Raw genomic sequence first — 21,582 nt, 5'->3', positions numbered from 1 at the left:
TAAGTATACATGAAAAATATGATCTGTTAATGGAAAACCTCTGGGATATTTTAGTAGATTCTATTACCATCTTAAACGTTTTTTCAAACATGTTCAAAATGTGTCGTAGTAAGTAAATTCCAAGAGCAATCAAACCATGAATTGTAATTCATGTCCTTTTAGTAAGGTTGACTGAATATGGTTAGCAACTAAGGAAAATGGGAAGCATTGGATGCTAGACAAAACAGTACTTGCTTTTTACTGAAGTGTCAATGTTGTTTAATAGAAATATCACACAAATTTATAACTATTTTATTTTTTTAGTTCAACGATGATTAAAAAAAAATGAAAAAACAAACAAGAAATTTGATTGTTAAAAAACAAAAATACTGCTGAAATATGATCAAGGAAGGTATTTAAAAAGTATCTTATAACAATATATTTACAGAAAAAGAAAAAAAAATTGTTTAACTTTATTAGGCATATAATTTATTTTCCTAGGGTAGACTAACAGACTAGTTCATGTACTATTAAGTATTCTGCTATAAATAAAATATGACAATCTAAGAAATTAGTAATTTTCTTTTTGTGTGTGGAAAATTGGAAATTGTCATAATATTTAAATATGGATTACGAGGGTTCGGTCTTGTCTTTTTTTTCATCGATTTTCTCGACTCCAAATTTGGCCTCTTCATCATCGTCGCCAGGGCCGTAGAGAGTTGGGTATTTCTGCATGCACATCTGCATTGCCGTGAACGCTTCGACACAGTCGCTGCCCTTCGTTTCGGCTGTTGAGTAGTGAAAACAGGAGAACGCCTCCCGGAACTGTACTCCGCAAGGGCCTGTCGCCATCCCTCCGAGGCAGGGGCAGTTCCAGTTGATAGAGCCGTCCTCGAGTATGAGGCCGGGAGGCTGCTCAGGTTCAGGTAAAACAACTGTACTCGGGGTAGCATGATCTTCTTTAGAAGCAAATATTATCTTATCCTTGCCTATTCTTTTAACTTCTGACATTTTTTTATTATAATTTCATCCTATTCAAAATCAAGTGTCAATTAGTGAGCTCCATTTCTGAAACGGAAATTTTAATATGTATTAATTAACATTTATATTTCAATTATTACATAAAAGAATGAATATGTGATTTCTTATCAAGTATATATTGCATTTTTGTAAAGTAAGATATTTAATTAAATAAGTAAGGATTTTTAAATACACAATTCAACCCAAATTCCAAGTTTTATGTAAACTAGCTTTGATTATAGTTTAGCCGTTTCCAATCATCCTAATCTGACAGATCAAACTGAGGATAGAAAAATATGTGAATAATTTGTCTTTTCAGTGGTTGGTCTGGACAAAAACAAGCAAAATGAGTAAGAACAGGAGAGTCAGGATGATCAGTTTCTTATTTTAGCACATTGTACAGTACAACAGTTTATTTTACCATGTATTTAATCTTTGTGTAAACCCACAAAGAGATTCTAGAGATTCTAGGTTAAAATGTTGGCAAAAACTTTACCTCGCTGAAAGTTTTTAATAAAAAACTAGTATGTATTACATTAAGTAAAGTTGGATATTACATTAATAATTAAACTTGTTAAGACCATCCACCAACTGAAGATATCCGATGGCAGTTTGTGATCAGCCTACACACTAGGAATTTATGTAGCAAAAGGAGATCAGCCTCATCCCGATCACATTTTCTACATAAATTACTGAAGATATCTGAATGGCAAGATATATCTAACAATTGAGATTACACAGAACCATCAGACACAATCATGTTCAATGTTTGTACCCGTCCATGGATATTTTTTTAGAATAAAAAAGTGGTTCTGACCTTAGTCAGCACAAATGGGTGGCTGGAACTTTCTTGTACGACAGGAATTACTTTGCTTCGCTTGTATATCTTCACTCTAAGGGCAAAACTGGATAAGTAGAATTTTAATAAGTCTTTAGGCCGTACTCTTCAAAACCTGATAATTATACTTGTACCAAAGGTTTCACTTTCAAATCACAATCCAGAAGTTAGTCTACCATCACTTCGTAGACTTATCAAAATATTTATCGTTAATTTGGTTTCTTCAAATCATTCTGATCTTCCTATTCTCACAGTTTTGGTCTGACCTCACCTTGCAGACTGAACTGAAATATAAATCTATAGTTGGGCCATTTCCAACCATTCTGGTCTTCTTATCTTACGGTTTTGGTAAGTCATTACTTTCTAGGATTCATATTCATTAGTTTTTTTCCAGGTTGTTCTGATCTTTCTATCCAAGCACCTTTGTCCTGGTCAACACCTCAAAAACTCTATCTACATATAAATCTGTAGTTTCTTATTTACAATCATTCTGGTCTTATCCTCATGTTTTGTCCAGCCATCACCGTCTACAAATATTCATGGTTAGTTTTTCCCACCCAGATTGTACTGTTCTTCCTTTCCTCGCAGTTTTCATCAGCCAATATCTTGTAGACTCTACCGAAGTATAAATTTGTTGTCGGAATGTTTCTAATCATTCTGGTCTTCTTATCCCCATGTTTTGTTCAGTCATCGCCGTCTACAAATATTCGTTGTTAGTTTTTTCCACTCTGATAATATTCTTCCTATCCTCGCAGTTTTGGTCACCCAATATCTTGTATACTTTACCGAAGTAAAAATTTGTTGTTGGAACATTTCTAATCATTCCGGTCTTCTTATCCCCATGTTTTGTTCAGCCATCACCACCTAGGCTGATGAATTATTGGTCAGCCAATACCATATATGCTTACTAAAATATAAATTTGTAGTTTGCCATTTAGATCGCTCTGGTCTTCCTATCCTAGCACCTTTGTCCTGTTAACACCTCAAAGACTGTACTGTAATCTGTAGTTTGATTGTTTATGTTCATTCTGGTTTTCCTATTCTAACTTTTATGGTCAGCCATCACCTAAAAGACCTCACCAAATCATTAGTTTTGCCATTTCTGATCATCCTGGATTGCCAATCTGCACAGCTTTTTTTTCTGCCTGATGTGTTTTGCTATATTCAATGGTTAATTTGAGGAAGAGCAAACCAGCAAGGATAGGCAGACCGGGATAATTGAAATTGACAATTTGCACATTCATTGTACACTCCACGATTTGTCATGAACCAAGGAAATATGCCGTATTATAATTTGTGTTTTTTTTTTAAATAAGTGTTAGCATTACATGGTGTTTCTTAGAAATATTTTGTAATGATTTTTTTTTAAATTATAACCATGAATGTAAAGGGTGATGCAATATTAATGCATACGTTTGCGCGTAAATTTTCTTTAAAATTAGCCTTTTTTTATCCTTATCTGTGAAAATTTGGTCCTAGAGATATTTTATTACATGTAATAATCATCCCTAACCTATAAATGATTTAAAACAAAATGAATTTTCATTGAAAAGCTCATCCTTTTCTTTGTGTATATCTTATAGAAAAAAATCTTAATAAAAAAAGTGATCGTTTGAAAAAATGTGTTACCTATTGGGGGGAAAAAGTCTGGAACCTCGCTTTTCGATGACTTCTGTCTTGTTTTCCAACTGGGAATCTGCAGAAGGCGAGGGCTTTGAAAGCTCGTTTTATTATTGAAACTTAAAGCTCTGATAATTCCCGATTCGACGGAGAAGAAAACGATCCCAAGTAGGGCGTATTATCACAGAAATACTACCTACAACGACCGGCGAACGGAGCACATTCGGACTGGAATTTTGAAAAGTTGTACCCGAAGTTTACAGAAGGGTTCAACAGTGCCGGCTTGAAAACCAGTACTGGCTAAGAACTACTGGCGATTCCTTGGAATCGATTTAATTTCCCAATTTTTCCCCTCACTGGAAAATTTCTTTATTGCGTTTCCCTTTCATTTCTTGCCTTAAAAATACCATAAGACTAAAACAAATTTACAATAAGAAAAAAAATCAGACAACCTTTTCAATCGACACTGTTTTTGTTATTTCAAGAATAAGCTCTACATATGGTCTTGCAGATCCTCCTTCCAAAATTCCCTTGTGTCCTGATACCCAAGATATCCGCAGGTTGTTGTGTTTCCCCAGGTTTTGGAGATTTTGGATGCATTCACTGACTAATTGAAAGCCATATTAATTTTTGTACTAAAATTAAAAACCTCAGCATTATATATTAAAAAGATCTACTCAAGCCCCAATTCTCTTTGACCTCTTAGCTTTTTCACTCCACAGAAAACTAGTTCTCCTCATTAAAACCATAATAATTCCTTTATTCTATTACTTTAGCACTATCTTTCACTTTCCTTAGACTCTCAATCTGCTCATTGGCTTCAAATTGCTTATCATTCCTGTATTAGATACTGTTATGATCTTAAACCAAAGGATCATATTTCTTCTTATCATAACGTCTTCAGCCACCTTATCATACTAAGCACTTATAGAGTTTTAATCTATATATTTAAAATTACATCCAATTAAACATCTTTAATATCTGTCAACTTTTATCCCTCATTCCTTATCCAAATGCACCAATCGTATCCCCAAGCCTTCAACCCTCTTCTAAACCTTTAGCTTTATTCTTCAGAATTGCAGGGTCAAGACTATGGAATTTGCTTCTTTGGGAACTACGTTCTGCTTCCTCACTGGCATCTTAGTTTTTAAAAATGACATGAATCATTTCCTTTTCTTCCCTCTTCCTTTTCTTTTTCCTTTTTCTCTTTCTGCTTTTCTTTCATAATGTGGTTTCATCATTCAATTATAAATAATTAATATTTTAAGGAATATATTATTGTTATTATTGTTTTGTATATTTTATTTTCTTCCATTTAATATTTCCGCTCCGGCAGCCTCAAAAATTCCTTAAAAAAAAGAAAGAAATCTTGCACGCATAATTCTCATTCAAACACTAGCATGGTAGCACAAACATTCAATGGTGTAACAATTTATGGAAAGGCCTAAATCTCATTATAAATTCCAATAAATTTGAGAAAGTTGAAAAGTACTTCTCGAAACAAGCACTGGGGACCTAGTAAATCTTTTAAATCACTCAAAAGGTTGAACCTTTGCCTAAAGGGGTGCAAAGTGCAACAGTCGACCAAACCAGTTTTACAGTCATAATGATAAGTTCTCCACTTCACATACATTGAGGACAAGTTGGAAGGTTGTTGCCTATTATGGATTAGCCTGATGTGACCTATTCACAGTCTAGAGAGAATTACAAGTTTTTTTTCTCTCAAGTTCCTCAGTTTGCCATTTATGTACAACTGGCTTATTTTCTTTCACACTATCTCTGTAGACATTCCATCTTGCCGCCAACTTTCATTTGATAATGTTTTTAACATAAACGACTATATCATCTAGGTGGAGAGGAAATTGATCTGTACTTTGTGGATGGCTTGCAGCGTTCCTTCCTGTTGATCAGCTTTTTCATTTCCGAAAATGCCGACATGCCTAGGAACCCAAATGAATATTGCATGTTTGTTAAGTGCTTTGATTTCACAGAGGTATTTGTGAATTTCTAAAATACCTAATAAGATATTTCTAAGGTACAGACCAAGGGAGAATTTATTTTTGATGGCCTCTAGATCACCCTTTGAATCAGTGCAAATAATGGCATTACAAATTCCTTGTGATTCCTTTATAGTGCTCAATGATCATCTGATTGCATAAAATTCAGCTGTGTATAGACGAGCCTCATTCAATAGACCGGCTATATTTTATTATGTTTTATTATTATTATTGCTGTTATTATAATTTTACTATGATTATAAAACTAAATTTATTTCTAATGTATGTACATATAAGGGGGATTAAAGTCCTATTTGTACTTTTAAAATAAATAAATAATAAATAAAAATAAATAATTTTGACATAATTTTTTTACATGGTAATGCTTTAATAGCTCCTTAGCTATCTTATCTTATGAAGATTTTTTGCCCTTGTAATCACTTTTAAGATTTTCTAGGAATTTAATTATCAGAACAAAAATATCTTAAGTCTTATGTATTTATTATTTGTTATGTACATATTGATGACCAAATAAAGAAATATATAATATTTTGTTATTAATGTTCTATGGATTTTTTTATTCTATTAAAGAGTTTTTTCTTTGATCCAACAAAAACAACTGCAATACAACAGCTTTTTTAGCTAAGGCTGTAAATAAATTTTTAAATTGCTGTTTTATTTTTTGTTGTGCATATCACTAAAACAAATTTGAAGTTATTTTTTACTAAATCTTTGTTTAAAATATTTTTTTATCCAAACTGCAATACTTCTGTCCCCTGACTTAGAATTGATTTTTTAGATTTTTTGCTGTAAATTTTAAAATTACGGTTTTTAAATCTGTGTAATTTTCTGTAGTACTGCAATAAAACGCATTGAATTTGGTTAATATTTTAATTTAAACTTTTGGGAATTTCAGGGTTTTTGTAAAAAAAAAAAAAAAAAAAATAATAATAATAAAAAAAAGTGAACACATTATGTGAACAGTGTTAAAAGATGGAAGAAATCAAATTTTCAGCTGAAAGTTTTTTGTGCTTTGTAACATTAAGCATTGGAAATAAAAGAAAAGATGTTGAATTTTTGAAAAACGTGAGGCCAATTTGAAAAGTGTCCCCAGGACTGAGGAGTAGGTTATGCCTTCTGCGGTGTTATGTTGAAAAGCTCAAATTTGAAAAGACTGTGGCGATTGACCTCTCGGCAGAACGCCTGGTCGGCAAGCTGGCGGGCTGTCCTCGGAGGGCCATGGCACGGACCCGGGAGGAAGGCCGAGCCCCAGAACGAGGGACGGCACTCCGGGACCCTTGGATGGGGAGTCGCCGTCGTCCTAGGGTACCTGCTCTGGAAGGAACGGTCGCGGACCTTGAACGTGCAGGCCTCCTCCAAGAGGGACCACTACAACTTCATCGCGGATGTGGTCGAAAAAACTGCAGGATCCGTCGTCAACATCGAGATCATGGACAAACGGAGGTAGGAGACATTCTGCAGTGACAATTGTTTTCAGGTGCCGAGAAACCAGTATTTAAATATCCTGAGTACAGTTTCGAACTGTATTTCATAGTAAAAACGTGTGTGATGTGTGTTCCTATCTTGCAGAAAGCTTCAGATCCTGCGAATACATTCCTTTTGAGATACTTAAATTCAGTGTGAAGCAGTATATATTCATAGTCTGAAAGTATATGTGTTGTATGTTCTGTGTTCTTTGACGGCTATCAGATGCCCATTAAATCTGTAGTTCTGAGAACAAATCACTTCTTTGATACCCCGTGTCCAGTGAGAAATTATATCATCACCATCCCTAACCAACCCCAAAATCATCACTAAGCACTTCTGTTCTGCAGAAGGCTTGAGATCCTGCAATGTAGCTTCTTTCCTTTGGATGCGTTCCTCTTGAACCTTTTATTGATGCTTAAATTCAATGTGGCACAATGTATCCTCACAGTCTGAATGCAAATGTAAGTGTGGCGTCAATCAGATGTCCATTGAGTTTATAGTGCCCTGAGAACAAATCACTTCTTAGATTACTTGTGTTCAGTGAGAAATTCTAAGTAAAGTAAAAAAAGTAAGTAAAGGAGTTCCTATCATGCAGGAGACCATTGGATGTCTGCGGATGAGGGGTCAAACCATTTTGCATTAATTTCTCCATATTATTCACAATTAAAAATCCATAGGATATTGTGGGGTTCGAACCTAGGACCACTGGCATAGCAGTACGAGTTGGGTGCCTTAACCACTGCGGTCCTTTGATTAGATTCTATTTTTCATTGTAAAATTGTCATTAAGCACTCCTGCCTGCAGTGGTCGAATCTTCCTTCCTTGCAAAGGCATTCTTATGAAGCTCAACACTTTGTATTCAAGAAAATAACAAAAACAATAACCATAGTTTTATAGTTCATTGTTTCTTATTATTTTCATTATTATATATTTTAAAATTTTTCATTACATTAATTATTTGTAAGTTATCTCTGCATGAGTTTAAATAAGAAATTTAATTTACATAAGCCTACTTTTTTCACGTGTTTGCCATATTACTGAAACTCTTTTATTTCCCGTTAGATTGGACTTTTTTACAGGCTCGTTTGTCCCGAGGGCCAATGGGTCAGGCTTCATCGTCAAAGAAGACGGTTTAATATTGACCAACGCTCACGTTGTCATGGGCAGAGAGTCCGGTGAAGTGAACGTGAGTGTGGTCATACTTTCCTTCGTCTTTTGTATATAAAGTTTATACAGTTTTTGTAAAGGTGAAGCTACACGACGGATCCGTGTACAAAGGGGTCGTCGAGGACGTCGACATGAAAGGGGATCTCGCTACAGTAAGGATTAATGCAAAAGTACGGGAATTTTTAAGCTGCCGTTTCTGATTGTTTTTATTATTTAGCACAAGATGATTTGTTTTAGCAAAAACTTCCAGTTTTATCGATGGGGAGCTCGTCCAAGATCAGGCCCGGCGAATGGGTCGTCGCAATGGGAAGTCCTCTCTCGCTATCAAACACTGTGACAACCGGTGTCGTGAGCACTGTACAGAGAAAAAGCTCAGAGTTGAAAATAGTCGGGAAAGAAATGGATTACATCCAAACAGATGCAGCTATTACGGTAAATAGAAATATTGTAATTTTATGATTTTATTTGATGCTCATTTACATTTATTTTCTATTATTTAAAGTTTCACTTTAATATTTTAATTTTTACAGTTTGGCAACTCTGGAGGCCCTCTAGTGAATCTGGATGGACAAGTAATAGGTATAAATTCGATGAAAGTCACAGCTGGGATTTCCTTTGCCATACCTATAGACTATGCCAAGGATTTCTTACAGCAATGCGAAGATAGGAAAAAAGGTATTTTTTTCATTCGGAAATAGTTAAAACTCCTGCCATTCATTTTGTTTTTTGGTTTGAAGGCCTATTACCGAAGGGAACCCAGAATCCTAGGAGATATATGGGAATCACAATGCTCAGCCTTACACCGTCAATCATAGCAGAGATGAGGGCACGCAATAAGCCGATTCCGGAAGAGATCACTTCAGGAGTGCTCGTCTGGAAAGTCGTCATCGGTTCCCCTGCCCACATGTAACTGTTTTAAAAATGTGATTCACTTCTTTGTAAATTATTTTATGACTATTGCAGAGCTGGCCTCATCCCTGGCGACATCGTTGTCGAGCTGAACTCGGAAAACGTAGTTGGAGCATCTACCATTTATAAAGCCCTCGAAACCAGTTCCATTCTGACAATGAAAGCCTACCGAGGTGGACGATACCATGTTTTTAGAGTCGTGCCTGAAGTTTCGTAAGATTGTAAATAAATTTAATTATATTTTTGTTTAAAAGTCAATGTGTTTTAATAATGATAATAGGATCTTTTATTTAAGAATAATTACGAATTTACATAGTATAAAGAATACATAAAGGCACATAATTTATTTAATATATTATATGAAATGCAGTTAATTGGGGGAGGGGGAAAAACACCTACATCCTCTCAGTAGTATAATAATTTCTTGTGTTAACGTGCCTTTTCCACATTTCCATTGACATCCTTCTCTGCTTCCAGGGGCAGTTTGTGGGGCGAGAGCACAGCGCTCTCTGGGCGATGTTGAGCCCCCAATGGTTGGTGGGATGTGGGTGGACACACGCACATCCCATTTTGAGATCAGTAAAAGATTGTTTAGGATAAAAGAATAACTGTAGTAACAACAAGAGCATCCTCGCGATGCCGAACCCGGTGTGTAAAAAAACAAACATGGATCCCCCTCGTTGTGCTTTTGCTAGAAAAATGCTGAAATGGGGAACAAACGTGCAGCGAAAGTCAGTACATCCCACCCTCTTGACCTGACCATCATGACCTAACGCTAAGCGAGTGGTAAAAAGCATGATAAATTGTTATTAAAATTTATAATTAATTATACTAGCTACACAATCAATATATTATTTATGTATATAATGAAATTATATTTTCTCCTGCACCTCCTCACTCAAACCAACTGGCCACCAATTTTTTTCTTTTATTTTTCATTACCTGTCTTTATTTGATTGACCAGAAAGGTATGTCAGCTTCATATAGCTCAATTACTTTTTCAATTAAATTTTTCCCGAAATTTTTACTAATTTCACAGACATGTTTAAGATAATGTCATTGCAAGTACTCTCACAACACAAAATATTTTTTCATTTTTTATTCTTCTTTCTCGGTTGTTTCTTGGTTATATATCTTTGGTTTCTTTTTAGGAACTAGACAGCCATCCAACACATTTTATTTTTATTGAAAGAGAAATTAATAATAATGAATAACAATAAATTCAATGAAAAGAAAATAAGTTTGATCGTTGTCTAATTCCTGAAAAGAAACGTAAGAAATACAAAATCTTTTTATATTCTGCGAGCTGCTCTCGGAAAGGGAAGGAAGAGCTTGCCAACTTGAAAGCAAGCTGAGACATGTCAGCTCCGAGTCGGCCCCGTTACTTTCTTGAGTACTCTCAGAGGCTCCACTAGCGATTACAACTCTCAAGAGAATGTCGAGAGTAAAATACTACCAAGTGGACAGGCACCTTTAAGTTTAAGAAGAGCTCAAGATGCAACATAGACCAAAACTGGTCACTGCACAGGTTGTAAAGATGCTGATATTCAAACACCAAACTTTTGCACAATTACAACAAACGGAAAGAACTTGGTTTGATAAATTTGAAATAAAAAAATGTGTATAATTAAACAAACAGGTAAATATATAAATAATACATTAGATTAGGATTTACCCCTAATTTTAAACCTGTATATAAATAAAATCCACGGAGAACAACAACAATAAGCATATAGGAGTAGTATTTATAAGAGATTATTAAATTAATTGAGCGACTTTAATTTATGAGTAGTCATCATTTTCAACTAATTAAGCTCACATTTATTGTTTATTGAATTTATGTATTACATATATAGATTACATACATTTAAAGTAAAACTCATTGCCATCAATGTTTAGGTGTTGTGTCCTTTCAGATAGTTTAATAAATTAGTTTGTGTCTAATAGAATTTCACTATAGCACCATTCACAAGCCAATGAATTAATTGACAAAAAATGATAGATAATATATGATAAGAGGATTGAAATTTTAAAATACGCATAAATTAAGTTGTTTATATATTGGATCTTGGATAAAGGGTTATTTAAAAAATAAATAAATAAAATAAATTAACAAGAAATAAATATCACAATGATGGCTCATGAGAGTAGATTGACCCGATGCAGGTTCAACAATTGTCATGGTTTGCTACATGTCATTATTTTGACAAAACCAGCTATAAATTTTAAAAAAATTGTCTACCAAGTTGATGAAAAAATAATAATGATGAATAATAAATTATATAATAATATGAGAATAATAATGATGAATAGGAAGCTTGTAATAAAAATACAAAATACCAAAAGTAAGCATTGCCGTTTATTAATTAAATTTAATTTAAACCAATCTTCCAGAAAATGTTGAGATTATATTGGATCCACAGGCCCCAAAAATTTACCATTATATAAAGTGCGCCAAGCATACAATTGTGTTTTCTTTGCTTATTAAAATTTGTGTACACGTGTTTTCTTAAACCTTTCATTTGTTACAAATGCAATCTCACCCTTTCACACTTTTATATTCTCAAAAAATAAGTCTATACTTTCTTCTTTTAATAACTCCTTGTTCTTATAATATTTCATTTTCATTCTTAAAAACTAATTCGGGGTAAGGCTTAAAAAGGCAATAAACAAATCTAAACTTATTAAGAAGCTGGTGGAGCTGTGATATAAACAATATATATAGATATTTATTATATATAATGTCTGGCTTCGAGACTAAATAATAAGTACAAAGCGTAAGACTGAAAATACAGAGGAATGATGTAACATATATTAAAAATTAAAATATATTAGTTAATCGTGTTATTTTTCACTTTATGAATTACAATTGAAAAACAAAGAACAATGAGCAAGAACAATCATCATACTTTTTTTTTTCTTCTAGTATCACACTCAAATTGTTTGCACTAATGCCCAGTGACTGATACAGTTTTAATGCTAGTACTTGTTTTCATTTAGGACTGAAGAAATTAATACGCTCTAATATATTTTGCAAAAATAGAAAAAAGGCATTCGACTTTTTTTTTTAATATTTAAATTTTAGTAATTAAACTTTTTAATAATTTTCTTTCTATGTAAATTCTAAAACATAGCATTGAGAAACGGCACCACTTTCAGACAGTGGAATATACAAATACTCTACAGAGATTAATAATAATGTTTTCAACACAGTTCATTAGCACACAAAAGTAAATAAATTATTGACATAATAAATTAACTAAAAAGCTTATTCTCATTTTTAATAATAATTACAATATACAATATAAATTAGACGGAAATGTAATTTTTCTCTTCTCCCTAAAGCTGTTTTTTAAAATTTAAAATAAATTAAAATACTTTTATACAGTATCCAATCGAACAAATACTTGTAACACATTTAAACAAATTTAATAACAAAAACTCAGACATGCTGAATTCGACTATATCGAACTTAACGGTACGCAGGAAAATCACAACTTAGCCCTCACTGTCTAAGTATATGTTTACACTGGGTATACGGTTTTTTGAACGAAATTAGGCGAGATTTTATCTCGAAAATAAAATTTCAATTCAGGAAAGAAAACCCATACTGTAAGTCTACACAATCAAAACAGTAACTAAATGGTGTTCATGTGTTAACAGTGACGCTGTATCGAACTCGGGGGCACACACTTTGAAACTTCCTATGATTGGGTGTTATGCTGCATATTTTAGAAGCAATTTTTAAAAAATATTTGTTTATCCTTAAAAAAAAGTTCCAAGCTATAAATACTCAAAAAGGATGAATATTTGATTGTATCTGATTTTTAGTTCAAGACAATTAGAAAACCTGTCTTAAATAATTTCAAATGTGTGAATTCCGACATATAGAATGCACTGAAATTAAATCGAGCCTATATTATTGTCTCTAACAATGTGTGCCCTTCAGTGTAAAATCACAAATTAATTTACCACAAAAAAAGCAGCATATCTTTAGATAAAGTTCCTTTCTTTTAAATATATTTTATACATTTAATGATACATATAACAATTTTTTTTTTAAATTTTATTATTTTATTTGTTGTTCATTATAAATGGTTCCCTTTATCTCTTCACATAAAGGGGAGTTTTTGTTTGAGATAAGAAGAGATTCTTTGGTCGGAACGAGATGTTAAAAAATAAAAGAAAAAGAAACAAACGATTGCACAAAGCACATTCATGTGCAACTGCACCGAGGAAGGTAAGCACCGGAAAAAAGGGAACACACAATACACCTCTCTCTCAATATTTAACACAAATGTTAGGAAAATTATTCAAAATAAGGTTTTTTTGTTTTTGTTTTAAAGGTTACATCATCTTATGTATAGTGTGTGACTGGTGCTATAGACTAAAATCTATTTTAAAGGACAATGTTGTCCTTTGTTCAGCTTTCATTGTCTGAAACAAATAAAAAATTTATATAAAATAACAAAAAAATTAGGTTAACAATTTGTAAAACATGCATCACTAGGTGATCAGTAACCAGTGTAAAACGGCACCAGTTGTGGGTAAAAATTCTACATCACAGCCAAAATTTCTACATCACCTGTAAACTCATTTATTGATTTTTGTGAGTAAATTCAGGTGTAAAATTAGATCAAATTATTTTTTCTATAATGACAATATTCGCAAATAGGAACAAAAGCATAACGAAAACTGCCTGTAAATATACTTCATACTTTTTTTGCATTTCTTTTGAACAGAAAAGTAAATTTTTGTACTATAAAACTGCAACCAATTACAAAATATATTTTTATACTTTACTGAATTAAATTTTTTTTCATCAATGACAAATCATAAAATGTTTTATTATGGTTGAATTTCCCTCCACTGATTACTGTTACACACGTTTGACTAAACCAAAACACATTTTAGCGCAAACTTTACTTAAAAATTAAAGAAATTGCAAGAAAAACAGGCAAATTATACTGGCTGTAGGAGCTTGGAGCAAAGCTTTTACGTTTTGCATTTTATATTAACGAGGTGAATTATTTATTTGAAAGTTGTAACAAAATTGCAACAAAGAGAAAAAAAAAATTACATACAAACCAAAAGCAAAATTAAAAGCATGCAGATCATTCAAGATAAAAAAGAAGCTTGATTTTATAATTAGCAATTTAAACTAGTCAAAAACCAAATTTAAAAAAGAAAAACAAGAGCTTTTTATTACAATGAAAAGTATGGGGAAGAAATATACCGAAAATAGTATGGAAAATACTGTTGCTGTTGAAGTCTAGGCGAGAGACATGCCTGTAATGATATGATAAGCATGTTTCAAAATTTCAATTTAAGACAAATTTAAACAAATAAGAAATGGAACTGTAATTAAACAACTAATAATGATCTCTATTATAGTTGGTATCAGATTTTAATATTTTACTTTTGAATTAAAAAAAAACAGGGATAAGGCCGATTGAAAAGAAATTAAAAACACAGTTACTTCTTCACGATGAACTTAGTTTTTCTTTTCTCTTAAATTGCCCTCATTCCTGATTTTTTAATACACAATTACCTAAAAAATACAATTTATTTAACAAGTTGAAAATGAATAGTTAATTAAATAGACCAACTGTTTCCTTTAATTCATACCATCAACACGACATTTTATAAATTCTGAAATTTTAAAATTGCTGACAATTTTGTGGAATTTGATTGATCGTTTCCCCCCACAATTCCACCAAATTAGATTGGTTTATTAGAACTCGAATGATTACTTCTGACTTATTTAAAGAGAGGATTTAAGTCCCATTTCACACTGGATGACATTTGTAGGCTGATATTTTATTGTGAATAGCTGTCAGTAAAGCATTGGGCTCTTTCACAGACTATTTTCTCTTTCATTGTCTTTTGATCATCTTCTTGCCCTCTCTTGATCAGCTTTCAATGCCCAAAGTGAAGGTGGCTCACATGGGAGACATTGAAACCAACAGCGTACTCAAACATTTCGACTCTACGGCAGTTAGTGAAACAATATAAAAGCAAACAATGATACAATGTTTGGATATTGTAGAGATTATCTATATTGCTTGGAACTCCACTGGTGCGAATTTCTGCAATGTACTTACAAGCTTCATGAGCTGTACAGAAATAATCATCATTATTCTCTGTGGCAATTTCGTTTTGAGAAAACAACATCAGTGACAAATGCCTGGTATGTGAAAGTCTGTCAGCTGAAGATGTCAAACTACGCCCATACCGCTGAATATTAGATGAAAAAATATTCAAGTACTATTCAGTGTCTGTTTTTTGTTAAAATAAAATTTGGTACACACACAAGTCTCGTTTTCATTTCAATCCGCTAAAAGTGACTTGCTAACATAAACATGTTATGTTAAATCAACAACTGTATACCGACACAGCCCAACCCAATTTTTTGGTCTTGTAAAAAAACAGTATAAAAACTAAAGACTGATGCATCTATGATACAAAGATGTGAAACAACAGTGATGGTAAAATGTCGTCCAGTGTGAAAGAGGCCTAACAAAATGGAAAAAAGTAAAATATTTCAAGTTTGAGAAAAAAATCTGCATTTTTAATTAACTACTTTAAGGTAATTTTCATTAATTATATCTTCTTTTAAAATAAAATGAAAAGGTTTTTAAAAAACCATCTACTCTTTTTCACTGCACCATTTGTTTTGCATATGACAATGTAATAATTATGTAAAACAAAAGTTACGCTCTACATTCTGTAATACAAAAAAATTTCTTAGCCTCTGTACAATAAGTAGGCTTTTCAATGAAAAAAGTTATTTGTTAGTTTAAAATACATATAACTAAATCTCCAAAGTTAGTTTTTATGCCACTCTGTTCTCTCTTCACACGTTAATCTCGTTTTCATACATACGGTAAATATTAATCAGCAAGAGAAATGGTGATTTTGTTGGATGTCGAAGATTTTCTAAATCTCCTTCTTGCTGTAAATTTTAAAAAGAATCGCACCAAAATTTTCAAATATTTAACAAAAGAAAAAAAATTATAAACACAAATTTAAACATTTAAATGCGAGTTATAGAAAATACATAAAAACAAACTTTTCCCCAAAACTAACAAACACCAACCATGCATACTATTTTGTTTTATCACTTTAGCCTTAACAAAAGAGCCTTTTTCCAGACCACAACATTAACGACATAACCGAAGATTAAAATTAAAAATTAGATAACCTTGTGAGAGTCAATTTGTGGCTAATGAATGTCATACATACTGAGGGCTTTGCGTTTACGCATTTCTTCATCTGCGTTGGATTTGATGGGCGAGATTATTGCAGCCCTTCCCTGACCCATCCCGCCTGTCACGTGAGGCTGACCAGCTCTAATAGGTTTAGCTGAAAATAAATAAAAACAATTAGAGTGTGATAGTATGCATGTACAGTTCACTGATGCTTGAAGATATCTCAGCTGAGAGGAAAGTAAAATATAACTTTTTAAATAAAAATCAAATATTACTAAGCACGAAGGAATTAATTCTTGAAGTTCAATAGTAGTAGCAGATAATAACTGCCAGTTTTCATAAATTATTATTATGCTTAGACTTAACCTGAACTCATATACTTTGAATTTGTATTTAATGTATAGCCATTTATTTACTAGATTTTATTTATATAATGCATTATATAATGTCATTTTTCAGTAATAAATAATTATTACTATAATAAAAAAGTGCACACACACTACATTAGTGTTCTCTAAATTTAATATCAATAATAAATGGTTACATTTTTAAAAGTGATAATACCAAATATATTTATACAAGCTTTATTTGTTATAAATAATGCTTCCATGACTTGGTTTTCTGACGTTTTTCTCTTTTCCTTGACTTTTTATTTCTTTCCATTGCAGGTGCCACCCTGTTAATCCCTGAGAAGGAAGTGAATAGCGAGGGAAATTGTTGGTGTATCTTACCGATCATTGCACTCGGTCCCCTCCTGGCAAGATTCTTTTGCCTCACAGCCTCTTTAATTCTATCTACTTCGTACTGATATCTCTTCCTGTCTCTCATCGCTCCTTCCTTGGCCTCTTTCAAGGCTGACTCCAGAGCCTGATGAAAAAAAAAACATCACAAAATTAGTTTTATAAATATTGGAGGTGGTGGTTTCGACTGACCTTTATCCTTTCCATTGTTGCTCTTAGTCTCTTTTCTAGTTTAGGAAGTTCACACCGTAGATCGGCGTTATCACGGACGAGTTGTTTATGAACTTTGGTTAGCTGGTCAAGGTTGTTTTCTAAGAAGGAGATTTTCTGCTTCTGGGCCAGTGAGCCACCGTCGTCCTCGTCTTCAACAGACATAGACTTTTTGATCCTGGCTTGAAGATCTTGAACAAAGAGTTTGCGCAAGTTGTGAAGCGTCTGTAGCTCTTTGGCGACAGTCTCTTCGAGCCCTTTCAAATCCTTTCTTGCTTGCTCTCTCCTTTCGACAGCCAACCTTGAAAAAAAATTTTTTTAAAAAAACATTTAAAGAAAAAAATAAATATTTTTTAATGCTCTGGCTATGCATGCAAACAAGCTTAGAACTCACATCAATTCTTGTAGCTTGTTGCTCTTCTCTTGCTCCTCCAACTTGAGTTTTTCATAATCAGCAAGGAGCTGTTGATGAGCCAATGTGTATTTTTGGTTCTCACTGTGAAATTAAACATTTTTAAGCAATTTAAGCTAGCAAAAAGCTCATTTCAATAAAAATTTAACAAAAATGTATAATAAAAAAAAGTTTATACAATGAAAATATATTTCTACTAACTCTTTGACTATGTTAACACTGTCTTGTTTTTCAGCAATTTCATCTCTGAGCTGAGTGATTTGCTTCTGGTATGTCTCTCTAAGTTGGTCCATTTGCTGTTCAAAAGCAAGTCGCATGGTTGCCTCGTTCTTCTGTTCTTCAGCCTTTTCCTTACTGGAGGCTGCATGTACTTGTTCTAAAGAAATTTATCATTAGAATTTTACTCAGCAAAAAAATTACTCACGTGTATTACCTGCAGCCTTCATTTTAGCACACTCTTCTCTGAGAGTGTCCAAGTGTTCTTCAAGAGTGCGTTTCTTGTTTTCAGTCTCCTTCATCGACTCCTGCAACGATTTCATTCTAGCTTCGTGTTGAGAAATCAGAAGCCGGCATTCAGCAAGGTCTTTCTCATACTCAGAAATCTAAAATTTCAATTAATTTATAATTCAAACAATTAATTACGATTCAAAAGGAGCAATTAAACATATAATAATTATGTACCTTTTTGTTTGAATCAACTTGATAAGTTTCAAGCCCTTGACACCGCTGCACTAAGTTCTTCACTTCAGACTTCATTTTAGAGATGTAAAGTCGAGCAACTGTAAATTCTTCTTCAATCTTGCCATTCGAATCAGATGAAATCTAGAGGACAAATGAGAAAAAATTGCATTATTGTCAAAAATGAATTATGCCAAATTTTAATAAAAAGAGAAGAGATAATTTTTGTAAGATTTATCTATTCTAGCAGTGGATGTAATTTACCTTAATTTCATTATCACCACCACCAATTGCCACACCGATTCCAGAAAGATCTTTCAGAAGATTTGTCAGCATTTCGGTTATTCTCTTTCTTTGGTGAGTATACATGTCCTTCAACTGCTGCAGTTCCGATGCCTTGTTGTTAAGAGCAGACTATAAATAAAATAATAAAACGCATTTCAATATTTATCCAGTTGTGAAACACAATAATTATCAAATAAATTCTGATAATTTTTTTCCTCAAATATAATTACCTGTTTTGTAAGCAATTCTTCTGTCAAACTTTCATTCTCCTTGCTCTTTGTGTCTGCTTCTTGGCTCTTTTGATCGTAATTCACAGCCAGCTCTTCTAAAGCTTGAAGCACCTCTTTGACTTCTTCCTTAGCACACTCATTCTCTTGTGTGATCCTGTTCATTTCTTGCTGGAGAAGTTCATAGTCCCTTCTTGTCGAGGTTATCAACTGTAAAATAAATAAAAAATTGTTAACCCATTTTATTTATATTAAACTTTATAAAATATTTTCGAACTTCTGAGACTTTTTTATTTATGAAATCCAGATGTTCTCGTAAAATACAAAAAAATTCAGGTGTTGCGATATTTTTTAAGGGGGGGTGTGTGTGTAAATTGAAATTGTTCAAAACAGTACCTCTTCTTGTTCCATCATTTGTTCCTTAAGTTTCTCAATGTACTGAGACTGCTGGTTGATTTCCTCATCTTTGTCGTCCAGTTGAAGATACAACCTTTCCCTTTCTTCCTCGAGTTTCTGCCTTTCTTCATTACTAAGTGATCCAAGCATTATACTTGGAGAAGCAGGAACTGATAAAATAATACAATGTAAATAATACTGATAAAATATGATAAATACAACTCATTACTACAGCAGCTTTTTTAATTATTCAAGTAGGATATTATTAATTACCTTGTTTTATTATTTCTGTGGTGGCAACAGGAGTGACTGCTTCAAGCGGTTCCTGGAAGTTGACCTGTTCTTCAGGATTTACAGTCTCACCTTGTCTCCACCTAACAAAAAACAAAAATTATTATAATTTAATTAATCTATATTTGTTTAATGGTCATAATTGACCATATTAATTGGAATTACAATTTAAGGTAAGAATGTAAAGTATGTACCTGGCAAGTTCGGTTTCTAGTTTTTCTAATTTGCCCTTCAGCCTACCGACCTTCTCTTTTTCCTTTTCATACCGACGCTTCCATTCCTCGGCTGTCAATTCTTCATTGACAGTAACAACATTCTTGATGGTCTTTGCTCTAAATTAAAATCGATAATGAAAGTCGAGAAAAAAACAAAGAGACACAAATGATTACTACCTTCGGCCAAAGTCTAGAGTACTCTTAGTTTCAGATTCATTGAAAGATGCAGGAGAGCAACAAATTATAATTGTTGTCCTGGCATTTCCTCCGAGTGATTCCTGAAGAATACGCGTGAGCTTGGAATCTCTGTATGGAATATGACTTTTATTTCCATCGGCCAATGCTGAAATGACGTTTCCGAGCGCAGAGAGCGATTTATTTATATTTTTTGCTTCATCCAGTACAGTTCCTTCTGCACCGGTTTTAGATACCTGAAGGTTTTTAAAAATTCGAATAATTCAAAGGATATTATTTAAAAATTCAATATATTATCTTTGGTTTGTTTACTCACTTTTTCGCTACCAGCTAAATCTACAAGGTAAAGTTTGCCTGAAAGCTTTTTCTCATTTTCTAAATTTTCTTGTTTTACATTGATTAAGAATACACTATGACTTCTAGAACTGTGTTCATTCATATCTGAAAAACACAATTAATTTGTTATTATTACACCATATATAAATCAATGCAAGACTTACTTGTTACGGCAATGTGCCTATTTGCTTTGCCTTCTTCAATAACTTCAAAGACTTCATCAGGGCTTGAAACAAATCTTTCAGTAGCACCTTTTACAAACGGAACCCTATTTTTATCTTCATGGACACTCAGATTGACTTTAGACACTGAAATAATAAAGAAAAAACATTAATCAAAACTGACGTATTTTATTAAATATCGAATATCTCACCGTCTAATAAATCTCTGATTTTGTCCATGTAGATTTCAAAATAGGAAACTTTAATGTGGAACTCGAGGTTTTCCTCCATTGCGTAGATGTGGTTGAAGATATCGTTGACGATCCGAGGGATAATACCTTGTTTCATCTGATCACCGATAACTCCTTCCATCGTATGTGTTTTACCAGACGATGTCTGGCCGTACGCGAATATTGTCCCATTGTACCCACAAAGTACATCTAGAAATTATTTCAATTGTTAAATAAATACTGGAGAAGACAGGGGGGGAAAAATAAAAAATAATTACCCAAGACAATAGATTTGGCTGCTTCATTGTATACTTTTTCTTGAGAAGCGTTCGGTTTGAAGACTTTGTCAAATAAATAGACCTTTCCCTGTAAATAAACAACATATACTATTAATACATTTAGAAATAAATTGTAATAAGTTATTGATAGTTAAATTAAGTAAGAAAAAGAATATGGATTGACTAGAAAATTTGTTTAATTATTTTAGTTGAAAATGGAATTTGTCCAGCCTAAGCTATGGTATAGAAATTTGTTGGGAATGATGAAATGCAAAACAGCATATGATTGACAAACAGCTAAAATAGGCAGATCAGGATGATCAGATCTTAATCAACTATAGTTTCTATTATTATGTTGTCCACATCTCTCTTCCTCTCACTTATTTTCCACGTCCTCTCTCCACCCTCTCTCACGCTTTATCTCTTACTTACTTTACATTTGCTTTTTCTCTTTTTTATTTGCTCTCTTTCTTTCTCTTTTACTTACTTATTGTTCACATGCTCTCACTTTTTTGCTAATTGTAGGAGAGGTCATTTGCAACCTACATATGCAAGATGGTTTAAAGAAAAGGATACTCATTCTCTTCCTTTGTGATTAGTTATTCAGATATCGTGAGATGCGGTCGGGTGTGATGTAGGTTTCAGAAAAACATTTTCTTTATCGTGCCACGATAAAGAAAATGTTTTTCTGAAACCTAC

General features: G+C 32.9%; 3 protein-coding genes across 4 annotated transcripts; 1 reads left to right on the top strand and 2 right to left on the bottom strand.

Annotated features, from left to right (window-relative positions):
* Positions 1–437: 437 nt before the first annotated feature.
* LOC106670393 (mitochondrial intermembrane space import and assembly protein 40) lies at positions 438–3,768 on the bottom strand. The gene is made up of 2 exons (XM_014400691.2): positions 3,467–3,768; positions 438–1,047 (listed from the first exon to the last, which is right to left on the bottom strand). Exon 2 carries the CDS (start codon positions 988–990, stop codon positions 610–612), a length of 381 nt encoding a protein of 126 aa, XP_014256177.1. The 5' UTR covers positions 991–1,047; positions 3,467–3,768; the 3' UTR covers positions 438–609.
* Positions 3,769–6,160: 2,392 nt separating this feature from the next.
* Positions 6,161–9,679, top strand: LOC106670287 (serine protease HTRA2, mitochondrial). Of its 2 annotated transcripts, none has more exons than XM_024227807.1 (8): positions 6,161–6,918; positions 8,005–8,128; positions 8,190–8,279; positions 8,347–8,541; positions 8,640–8,784; positions 8,847–9,015; positions 9,073–9,231; positions 9,496–9,679. In XM_024227807.1, exons 1-8 carry the CDS (start codon positions 6,602–6,604, stop codon positions 9,539–9,541), a joined length of 1,245 nt encoding a protein of 414 aa, XP_024083575.1. In that variant the 5' UTR covers positions 6,161–6,601; the 3' UTR covers positions 9,542–9,679. The 2 variants fall into 2 exon arrangements, with proteins under 2 accessions (XP_024083575.1, XP_014255964.1); XM_014400478.2 differs by having other exon boundaries at positions 6,165–6,918; positions 9,073–9,239.
* A 1,271-nt stretch (positions 9,680–10,950) lies between these two features.
* LOC106668938 (kinesin heavy chain) lies at positions 10,951–20,991 on the bottom strand (the record flags this gene model as incomplete). Its single annotated transcript, XM_024227830.1, has 18 exons — positions 10,951–13,455; positions 16,264–16,383; positions 16,961–17,096; positions 17,162–17,480; positions 17,574–17,675; positions 17,793–17,967; positions 18,025–18,193; positions 18,273–18,413; positions 18,534–18,683; positions 18,785–18,991; positions 19,178–19,347; positions 19,451–19,551; positions 19,663–19,800; positions 19,861–20,114; positions 20,195–20,319; positions 20,379–20,522; positions 20,588–20,815; positions 20,884–20,991. Coding segments are annotated over 18 exons (2,801 nt in total), but the record flags the coding sequence as incomplete, so codon positions are not given.
* Positions 20,992–21,582: the final 591 nt, after the last annotated feature.

The sequence above is a fragment of the Cimex lectularius genome, unplaced genomic scaffold, assembly GCF_000648675.2.
Source record: "Cimex lectularius strain Harlan isolate CLEC.00 unplaced genomic scaffold, Clec_2.1 scaffold209, whole genome shotgun sequence".
Lineage (NCBI taxonomy): Eukaryota > Metazoa > Arthropoda > Insecta > Hemiptera > Cimicidae > Cimex > Cimex lectularius.
The sequence above is the reverse complement of the archived record's forward strand: the minus strand, read 5'-3'. Positions and strand labels throughout refer to the sequence as shown.